Source organism: Helianthus annuus, chromosome 17 (assembly GCF_002127325.2).
Source record: "Helianthus annuus cultivar XRQ/B chromosome 17, HanXRQr2.0-SUNRISE, whole genome shotgun sequence".
In the NCBI taxonomy this organism is placed as follows: domain Eukaryota; kingdom Viridiplantae; phylum Streptophyta; class Magnoliopsida; order Asterales; family Asteraceae; genus Helianthus; species Helianthus annuus.
Genome location: NC_035449.2, coordinates 48,289,862 through 48,301,500, shown reverse-complemented (window position 1 = coordinate 48,301,500; position 11,639 = coordinate 48,289,862). Strand labels below are relative to the sequence as shown.

Below are 11,639 nucleotides of genomic sequence, written 5' to 3'. Positions count from 1 at the left end.
CACCTTCAAAGTTATCTACACCCCATGAAAAGAAAGCAGAGAACTTTTAATTTTCCTTGTTGGGAAACAACAGGGGAAAAGGAATAATTGATTAACAGATAACAAAAAAATTGCATGACTACTAACAAACAAAAGAAATAATAAAACATGTATCCTTAACAAAATAACACTAAAAGAGAACTCATTTGTTAAGTGTTGGTGTAACTGTGTAAGTTCATTTGCAACCCTCCAATCTACAAAACATATCCAAAACAACTCACTTCTATAGTTCCATTCACATAATATTTTTTTCAAAATTTCCAACCATTTACATCAATTTTTAATACTTTCATACATCACTCAAAATAAGCCTAAATGACTCCCACAAAAAAAAAAAAAAAGAACAAACATTTTTTAAACCAAAGAATGTAAACTAATTGCTAAAATAAATCATATTCTGTACCAAAAAATACTTTAAAAATAACTAATCAATGCTTAGTAAAGCTTTATTCTAGTTTGGATTGAACTCCGGCAAATCGGGCATAGCTCAAGTGTTTCTCCGCACTCATAACACGTCTGCAAAATACCGAAAAACCAACACACTTAACTACCGAATGCAGCAAAATTAACATTTGTTTAAAGTAAAATATGAAAGTATAACAATACCTGATGTCCACAACCAAAGGCCATGTTTTTGACGTTAGTAAGGCAAATGGGGCATAGCTGCACAAATTCCAAAAAAAAATCAGCACTGCTTGAATTCAACCAAGAATAATGTTTATGCAAAGTATTTTGAAACAACTGTATGGATTTGAAATTCTTTTTACGTGCAGTTAGCAAAAATGGGCCAGCAAGTAACGGGTCAGAATGGACTCGAGCCAAAACAGGTAGATTTTCTGACTACCGTAACGGGTAAGGACAGTTTAAGTTGACCCGCCAACACTTTATTATATAAACACTTGAGCATACTTCTAAACCAGTCGGTCTGTTCTATTGTTACACATTTCACCGTTAGTGATAAAATAGAAACCGAATAGAACAATTTAAACCGATGGCCAACACTTAGGTTTATAGAAACAATGCTGCAATAACTGAAAAAAAAAACAAATGTGTACCTGGTTGTCATATGTAGATTTTGAAATTGCTGCTGATGTGTGATCTGGAATACTTTGACTATGGGGATAAACCGGAACAGAATGAACAGGACTGGTATGGCCATAATAAGACTGTGAACCCTTTTGAAAACTGGTAGAATGTGACGGTTTCGGGCTGCTATAGGAGAATGGTGCACGAATTGGAGGAGGAAGGGCAACCCTTTGGGGAGAATTTCCTTTCCTACTACTGCAAAATAAAAATATAAAAATTAAAATATGTTAAAAGTAATTCGCGAGTCGGTCGACCAAAAGGTCAAAAGGAAGATAGAGTCACGTAGTACGTACCCTAGTAAATTAAGTTCAATCGTTGCTTTATATTGAGAAGGGATTTCCATCAATGCTGAAAGAGCAAATTCGGTCTCTTTTCGAATTAAAGGTACATTCTTTGACATGATTTCTGTGAAATTGACAAACTAATACAACAAATAGAATAACATCAGAAGTTATAGTATCTCAGTAGTGTGCCATAGGAAATTAAAACTTATGGCCGGCAATATCAACCCATTTAGTTATATGTGGATCGATTAGGGTTGCAGTTATCTCAAACGGGTCGCATAAAAAAATTATCTAAAAGGGAACCGGTTAAATGCGTTGTTGCAATATAGCCTCTTAAAGTATTAGACTAGACTAAAATGCCAAAATCGTCCCTGAGGTTTAGTCATCTTTGCCTATTCCATCCAAAATGACATTTTTGTGCATTTGAGTCCTTCCGGTTTGCGTTTTATTGCCATTTTCATCCTTTTGGTAATTTATTGGGACTTTCGTCCCTCGAAATTTGGCCCTTAAGATGGCATGATATCGAACTTTTTGGATGAAAATGGCACTTCAGGGACGAAACTCACAAAAGTGGTCAAACCTCAGGGACGAAAATGGCATTTTACTCATTAGAGTATGTTCTACCAAAATGTACTTTTTAAAATTGATTAATTATATACAAAGAAGCTAGAAACAAAATAAATGAAAAAAAAAAAAGTCTAACAGGTCCCCCGTTCTCAGCCCGGTCCGCCCATTTCGACCCAACTAACAATGATCTATTACCTAACTAGCCACCTCTAGAAACTGACATTATTGTTTACCTGGAAATTATCAAAGTCGCGATCAGGGATGTTATCGTCGAATTCTTTCATCATGTCCCAAGGCCCGTCTCCAACCCCAACTAATACGATAGAGAGTGGAAGCTTGCTGTAAAAAAGATATTATACTTTAGCAAAAGCCTATAAAAAATTCTTAGAATAAAAGCTTAATACTTGATAAATGATGTAGACAAATCACCTTGCTTCAACTATGGCATCTACTGTTTTTTGTTCTTGTGGACTTAACTGACCGCGCTCAGTATCCACACTTCTTGTTACCTATGAAACAAACTACATTATTAGCAAAACATCAATTTAATTCGGAGAAACATATGAAACTAATGTTAATTACCGAAAATACCAACCTGCCCATCGGCGATTATTAATAGCACATGATATTGGCCCCCACTTTGTTCAACAATTGTCATAGCCTGTTCAATGACTGGGGCAAACGATGTTGGTCCTGCAAGATTAATAAATTAATAAATATATATGTTTAAATATGGAAATGACAAAATAAAAATAATAGAGCTTAAAAGAGCCATTAACAAATAGATTAAGAACCTGAAAGAATTAGATTCGGGACAATTTCTCTGTATCTACTTAGGACATCCTCAAATCCGTTACAGAATCTATCTTCGGGATAAAAGCTGAATACATCTTGATCATGTGTTGATGCTGCACAATGAGACCAAAAACTTAGAATCATACTACGTTTGTATTTATTGCATTATTATTATATATATACATATATATAAGAATATACACTAGCTTATAACAGAACTATACCATCTCCAAACCCATAACATGGAATCAAATTATCCTCATCAAAAGCTGCTAATGTTTTCCCAATGATAGATATAGCCTGTTCATAGGGATTAAAACCATCTCCAATATGATGCAAGCTTTTCCTATGGAAAGATCTTGAACCTGTTCACATGATCCAATGTTAAACATGTTTCACTTACATTGATGGAATATCGAAAATGAACAACATTGAGGATAACAGAGAGAATTTAAAAGAAAGAACAATAACTGATTAACTGAAAACCAAATCCTAATGATAAAATGCCAATGATATTCAAACTATAGGTAAAATAATCACTAACAAACAAACTTAAAGATAAATGATAAATTAAATAATAACAACTAGAATCTATACCTAATAAATAAGTACATATCACAATTACCTGAGCCAAAAATTCTTTTTTCCGCTTCTCTTGTATTCTATCTTTTGTTTTTGTAAGAAAAATATATAATATCGTTCTATAATTCTTAAATCTTCATTACAAACTTTTTAATCATCCTTATATTCAACCCGTGTAATACACTGGTTTCTAACCTAATAGATAATAAACACGCTACCAATAAGAAAGTTACCTGTCCATTCATTGCTCTTAGTGAAATCAATGCCAACAATGAGGTTAGAAGACTCGAGCCCCGCACGTGCAAGCGCCTCAGTCACCTACACATAAACAATATTAATAACACATTTCACATAAATTCTATAACAAACAACAAGCATACAAGACACAATCAAATTAAGCAACAAGAGATGGTTGCTTGTAGAACAAGTTACCTGTTCTAAAGAAGTGTAACTATCTGCAATTGTTGAATACCTCTTCTCAAACTTCTTCTGTGGCCTATAAGGTTGAGATCCATATGCAGAACTAATAGCATCATCCTGAACAGGATAATTATAATTCAAATCTCCTTGTGCCGGAAACGAATAAGACGGTTGAGGCGGATAACTGGATAACTGATTTCCAGAAAACGATGAACTCGATTGAAACAACGATGACGACGAATGCCTATATCTCGCCCTTTCTTCCCTTGAACTACTGCCTCCCATTGATTAACCAGATATATACAATATACTTCTTCAGATAACAATTTCTCGAAAGCGATTTGTGAGAATATTAACGCAAAATTTCACAGCTGAAATGAAAACCTAATTTATATTGTAAATTTGAATCGGAGAACAAGTATGACTTTGCTGCAGAGGTGTGAACAAATATGATCGAAATCTGTAAAACGTTAAGTAGTCGGTAGATTGGTGGAAGCTTCACGGATATTCATGAATTTTGAGTAACAACGCCACGAAAACGGAAAATCAGCAGCAAGTGAATGAAGTTTTGTAGTTATCTGGTTGCCAAACAAGTCGGTCAAGACACGGCATTGAAACGTCTAAAAAATAATCTGGTACTCCTAGAAGAAACGTAAATCAACGTTATTGATTATTATTATTATTGTTGTTTCTGGTCAAACTACATGAGCGTTTCCACTGTATGAATAATAATAACCACTTCGGTGGTGAGTTTACTGCACCGCCATTGTACGATTTAACTCAGATTTAGAGGAAAACAGGTGGATCGATGAATATACAGGAATATTAACCTGGATAGATTCTCTGAATCATTACCATGTGCATTCAATAATTTCTTTTTTCTTTTCTTTTCTTTTCCTTTTTTTTTTTTTTTTTGCGTTTGTTTTTCAATAATTTCTCACATCATCAATGGAAGATTCCGTTGTTCAAATAAAAAGTCATTGGAAGATTCCGATCGTCTTCGAAAAGGTTTACAGTATATCTTTTGAGTTAACGAAATAATTTTGGCAATCTTCACCACATTGAATTTTCGGTCCATTCACCAGATTTTTAATTTTTGAACATGAAATGTAGACTAGAGTAGATGTGCACAAAAAACCGTACAACAGATGTGTACAAAAAACCGTACTCAGAACTGGACTTGGTAAAAAAACTCAGAACCGGTTTTTTAATATCCGGGCATTCTATACCCGAAATCGGAACTGACCCTACCGATAGATAGGGTATGCATTTTGATCTCAATATCTGGAACCGGAACCGATCATAACCCGAAACCGAAACCGAAACCAATTATATCCGGCTATACTCGATACATGAATCTAATATCTTTCTTTTAAATTTATGTTAGTGCATTTATTTTAATTTTCTTACATTATACAACTCATATTTAATAATAATAAACAAAAATTATGAGAAAATAGGTTAATAAAAACGCAATAGAGTATTAAAAAATCCGAAAATATAGAACTAAAAACTCGGAAATTGGGTATAAATACCTGAAAATATGGTATTTTAATACCCGGTTTCTTAAGAACCGAAACCGAACCCTATCCGGAACCGGGCACATATGGTATTGTTTTTTGGTCAAATAACCGGAATCGAACCAGTTATAGCAATAACAAGTTCCAACCCTTAAAACGAGAACCCGAAACCGGTTCTATAATCGGAACCAGTTATTAAAAATACCCGGTTTATGCACCTCTAATGTAGAGTTAATCACTAGCAATGACAAGGGGCCGGGTTCGGGCCGGGCATTGGTAATCCCAAGCTCGTACCTGGTTGTAATTCTTTGTCCCATACCCAGCTCATTACCCGTCGGGCATTTGTCAGGTATACCCACGGGTATCGAGTATACCCGTTAATTTGTTAAAAAATACCATTGAGATTCCTATGTGTACTTTTTACTCCAACGTTTATATAATTTACTATTTTAATAATTATAATAAAGGATAATTTAACTAATAACATACATACATATCATATTCAAATACATATTCAAAACATATATCAACATAATTAAATAATTAAGCTAATTTAGAACACATAATGTCAGTTTATGTATTTTGCATTTAATCAAACACCAGACATGAAAAAAAGTAGTAGTAATAAGGATCCAAGTAATCTCCCTAACAACTTGAAATTTATTTAGAAAATCACAAAACTAACACATTTTTTATCTGCATAGAAACAACATAACTAAATATAAAATATTGTATGAATAATGAATAAGTGTGTGTACTAAAGTTTATATATATATGGAAGATTAAATTTAAATTAATATACTTTTTGGGTATTATTTAGGTAAACGGGCCGGGTATCGGGCGGGTATCACTAAATCTCACACCCGTACCCGTACCCGAATTTTTTTTATATTTTTAATCCCATACCCGGCCCATATATTTCGGGTTTCGGATATACCCGTCGGGCTCAGGCTTTTTTGCCATCCCTATTAATCACACTAATAATCCTTGTCGTTCAACCAAATTAGTTATTTGATGTTATTTTTACGAAATTATTGATTTTGACTTACATTGTAACAAGTTTAGTTTTCCCTGGGGTAGTCTTTGTTTGTTTTTTATGTTAAACTAGGATTACGACCCGCCGCAATGCGGCGGGCATTCTTTAGTTATAACTAAGTCAATCTAGGACCCGCACGTTATGTTAAACCTGTCAAACGAAGAAAAAATAGACGATGTAAAAACGTTCACACACACACGCACGATGCGTAATGTTAACTCGCAAAATTTAGAACGAAACGTAAAAACGTTAAACCAAAGACGCACGTTGCGATGTGTTAAGTCACAAAATTTAGAACCAAGCATAAAGCGAAAAATTTGCGGAAAATGAAAACTATAAAGGACCAAAGTTGAAAGTAAAAAAAGTTATGAGGATAGATTGCAAAAAATAAAAAGTTTTGTGTTAAAAGTAAAAAAAAAACAAATAGTTTTGAGTTAAAAGTAATTTATGAAATACTTTTGGGTGAAAAGTAAAAAAATCATTTTTTTTGGAAAACCCCAAAGCCAAAGTTACGACAACCATATGCATAACCATTTTTTATTTGAAAACCCCCTAAAGCACACCCCGCGTTGCGGAGGGGCAAAACGGTGTCAAATAATACTAATGTCACACAACCGTCATCGACCACCAACACTGACTCGACCTATGATATCCGTGTTGCGACGAACCTGTCAAACATGGAAAAATAGAGGTAAAAACATTGAACCACACATGCACGTTGCGTCGTATTAACTCGAAGAATTTAGAACTATACGTAAAACGAAAATTTCGAAAGATGAAAAGTATAAGTGACAAAAGTTGTGAAGTTAAATTGCAAATAATGAAAAGTTGTGGGTTAAAGTTAAAAAACAAATTAAGTAGGGTTAAAACTGTAAAAAGTAAAAACCTTTGGGTTAAAAATAAAAAATTATTATTTTTTTTTTTTGGAAAAGACACAAAGCACAATGTACAAGTAATAATGCACAAAAAAGTTGCAAACTTATATATGGAATAATAAACTCACGTGTGTAAAATTGTCATTTTATATGGTAAAGTCACACTAATTGTCGCTCATATTCTGCATTTACGAGTTGCATCGGTATTCATGTTTTCCTTCCATCATATTCTTCTTCACTCTTCGTTAAGGATGGATTTTGAACTTGAACCTGATGGATATGCCCTAAACATTCAGGACAAGTAATGAGATGGGTATAAGATATGAGGCCGAGTCTGATATTGCTTTTGAAACTTTTCGCGGGTATGTGACCCCACTTACCCGAAAACATATACCAGTTTGCAAAAACCATATACCCGATACATAGATATATCTAATTTTTTTTTTATTTTTATTTATATTTTTCATTAAGATAGTATAGTAAATGTTCATTTTAATAATTTAATTATGTGACATTTTTTTTTTGGGGGGGGGGGGGGGGGGGGGGGAGAATTATTGGAGTAGAAGTTTAACCTTGGCTTTTCAAAAATAGTCTAGCTCTTTAGGTCTTTCCAATTTGTAAGGACCAATGGGATGCTGCTAAGTAAGGCAAACTGACTATAATGGATATAGGCTTAGCCTCCTCCTATGGCAATCAATATCATGGAATTAGAGGTGAGGACCACATAAGAACCAACCACCTTTCGACAGGTGTATCGTTGTGGGCTTGTTTAGCCTACTTGTCCATGTCGTTGGTCCTCAAATTAAACATGTGATAATGGCTCAATCAGTCGTCCATGTAAGTTTTTTTAACGGCTCGGTTGGTGTGATCAAAAGGAGACGCTTAGATCGGCTCATGGTGGACATCTTATCAGCTCAACTAGCTTACACGTCGCCATGCTCTTCCAGCTCAAGCAGGCTAACACTCAAACTAAAGAAGCAAATGCAGTATTGTGTGGAGTGTGGACCATCCTGAAGAATTAGCAAGCTTTCAAAGGTCAAGTGCCCAGGTTTCAGAAGTTAAAGGTGTGATGATGGAGAACTTTGAAAAGTTAATTTTTGTTGGGATATATATATATACACACACACTTCTTCGTCCAATTTTATGGGGACATGAAAGATTACAAGTGCGTATGTTGGTTCTATTTTTATAATTTAATTGTTTGAATATGTATAGGTTCTAGATTGTGGTAAGAAATCAAAACTTCTTATGGATGAAGTTTAAGTCCTTATTTGGATGTAGTTGTTTCCCCTCTGTGTTGGAGATGGTCTATTCTTGGTAGTTGGTACTATCTTGATTAGTATTTTTGTTAGCTCATTGGTAAGATATTGGTGGTAGGGGTGTATTTTTGGTCTATTAAATCTGGATTAGGCAAATTTTTAAACCTGGTAGTTAATGGTGAAACTTGGGAAATGGGAAACCTGGTGAGGATATTCTATGGGGTATGAATAGTTATAAATGTTAATGTGCTAAGCTAACTATATAATTAGGTCAAACTATATATTAACCTACACTCTCAACTGATATGTAAATAGCTAATCTAAAGCTTTAACTTTTGATCTTTATCTAGCGTACACCCCATAGATTATGTGGGAGGTTCTTTAATGCTCATGCTGGACTTAAGGCGAAATAACAACATAGCGGGTAAATTCTTAGTAAATATGTCATGATAATTATGTGGGAGGTTCATTACTAAAAGTAAGTTGGTGTGACTAAAAAAGAATGTCGGGTTCGAGTGTCTGGTAGTCTGGTAGTACAACACTATTTCCAGCCATGATTAGTTTTTTTTTTACATTACATTAAATAAGGAAAATCACAAACCAAATCATATAAAGAGTAAGTACCACGTCAACTATAAAGAGGTTGGTTTATTTTGGTTTAAGTTGATTTCCTTGAATCAATTGATACCATCTGCAATTAAAAAATGTATTTTGTGCTATATTTTGATTCATGGGATGTTGAATTTTCAAGAAGAAAAATGTGGCATCGCATTGGAGGAAGCTTGTACAACCTATTATATGTCGTTGTAAATGGGTTGAATTGTAGATTAGGAAATTCCAGTCTATGGCCATCACGTAGAAGGTGTTTGTGCAAAGATTGTGCCTTTATTATGACTCTCAAAGAGAGAAACCCATGAAGAGGAAGATAAGAAAAAGGCATGAAGAGCAGGCTCTAGGAGTGTACATGTCACAACACAACTTATTCTCCTATTCTGGTATTACCCTTTTAATTATTCTTTCAGTTACTTTGTCTCACACCTTGGATGGTTTTATAGGTGGCAAAATGGGTAGGTCGGGTTGTTGGGTAACTGGTTTGGATTAAATCGGTTCAGTCTTAGGTGCGGGCCATATTGGGTTGATCCACAAACACTCTTGTTTATAATGTAGTCTTGTAAATAACTAATGTTATACATGTACAACTACTTGTAGGTCCCCTGCTCATGCTCCAACAATGGATGATCATCAGTCTAATCTTGATAACTAAGAATTTTCCTGTTTTACCTTCCTTTTAGTGATGATAAATTAGCTATGTTTAATCGAATATTAGAGTGTAGTGCATGAAACAATACATCACCTTTGGGAAATCTTAGATAACGTTTGGTGTGTATACAAGAATCAATATGGGCATGTGATTGATATAGGGTGGAATGAGAATGGTTATAATTACTTAACATGTTGATTTAAGCAAACTGATGTTTCCATTCCACTGTTCCCTTATCGTTAGTATAGTATCTTAGATAACATTTGGTTTCTATTAGGAACTTCCACGAGCCCGAAAAGCTCTTCTATTCTAAAAACCACCCGTGTTTTTACACAGGTTTTACAACTAGTTTCACTTATAGATCAAGCAAATAGTCAATTAAATTTCTATACAACTACCTCACTATTTCCTTAAAAAACAAATAATCTAAATACAGATTAGTCTTTCTTTAACTTAAATTTCAATACAATTGCCTTACTATTTCCTTCGAAACAAATAATCTAAATACAGACCAGTCTTTCTTTAACCTTGATTTCCATGTACTTGCCCCACTATTTCCTTCAAAACAAATAATCTAATTACATATCAGTCTTTCTTTAACCTAAATTTCCATACAATTGCCTCACTATTTTCTTCAAAATAAATAATCTAAATACAGATAAGTCTTTCTTTAACCTTATTTCCATACAATTGCCTTACTATTTTCCTCCAAAATAAATAATATAAATACATATTGGTCTTTCTTTAACCTAAATTTTCATATAATTGCCTCACTATTTCCTTCAAAATAAATAATCTAAATACATATTAGTCTTTTTTTAACCTAATTTCACATAAGACTTCGATTCTTAGCCAACTCGTATTCCTTTCTATATATATATATATATATCTGTGTGTGTGTGTGTATGTGTGTTGTTTTCTTGGTTTCTTCTATATTATTAACATCATCATTTTACTATATAAAAATATATATGTTTAAGCTTTAATTATGATCTAAAGTGGGCCTTACACAAATCCTAAAACATATTCAGTACATTATATCAAACATGTAGTTTCCCTACTAAATATTTTTACAGTATCTGCCCTAGAATCTGAAATCTTGTGTAGGACTGGATTGAGAAAATAACAAAATAGATCATATTTAGAGATGGGTGTAATATACAAATCAAATGATTTCTCATATGATTACGGTTTAAGGGTTATGGACATTAGAGGGTCCCTTTTGTTGTGCACATTGACCTCTTCTTGGACTCATATGGTCTCTTTTGGTGTTTTGATTGATCTAAAAGCACATTGGCTTTGAACAACAAACAGCTAGGTCTCCACTTTCATAGAATAGAAGCTGATGTGTTAAGCATCTTCAGGACTTTGTTTTCACAAAACAAATAAGATATCAGAATGTTTTCAGATTCAGTTTCAGACCCTATAACAAACATGTGTGTATCGGGATTCAATTTTCAGATTCATGTGAAAATTAAATCCTCTATTGCATATAAATGTTACTTATAAAGTGAAAATTAAATCCTCTATTGCATATAAATGTTGCTTATAAACTTATGAGAATTTGTAGAATTTGATTTAAATCAAGAAACATGGAAAAATGAAGAATGGAATGCTTTTAGCTGTTGACAAGCATGAACCACCACAATGACAAAGTGTACCTGAGTCAGAAGAACCTAATATGAACCAACATCTGACAATGAAAGTACATATGAATTATCAGAGAACATGCTTGAAAAAGAAATATTGAAAAAGAAAAGAGTGATGTGCACAAAATGCAACATATAAATTACATCAATTGTGGCATAAAACTAACCCTTTTTTAGTACTAATGTTGGAAAAAAGTGTGCTTTTGTCTTCCTTTTGTATTTTCAGGATTAAATGAGCTCAAAATAACAAAAGAAGCAAAAAGACA

The 11,639-nt window shown here is 33.6% G+C and overlaps 1 protein-coding gene across 1 annotated transcript; it reads right to left on the bottom strand.

Moving 5' to 3' along the window:
- Window positions 1-209: 209 nt before the first annotated feature.
- Window positions 210-4,420, bottom strand: LOC110921469 (E3 ubiquitin-protein ligase RGLG2). The gene is made up of 11 exons (XM_022165793.2): window positions 3,786-4,420; window positions 3,587-3,671; window positions 2,996-3,136; window positions 2,771-2,884; window positions 2,572-2,669; window positions 2,406-2,485; window positions 2,210-2,315; window positions 1,419-1,546; window positions 1,095-1,320; window positions 646-702; window positions 210-555 (listed from the first exon to the last, which is right to left on the bottom strand). The coding sequence occupies exons 1-11, from the start codon at window positions 4,056-4,058 to the stop codon at window positions 475-477; spliced, it is 1,389 nt and encodes a 462-aa protein (XP_022021485.1). The 5' UTR covers window positions 4,059-4,420; the 3' UTR covers window positions 210-474.
- Window positions 4,421-11,639: the final 7,219 nt, after the last annotated feature.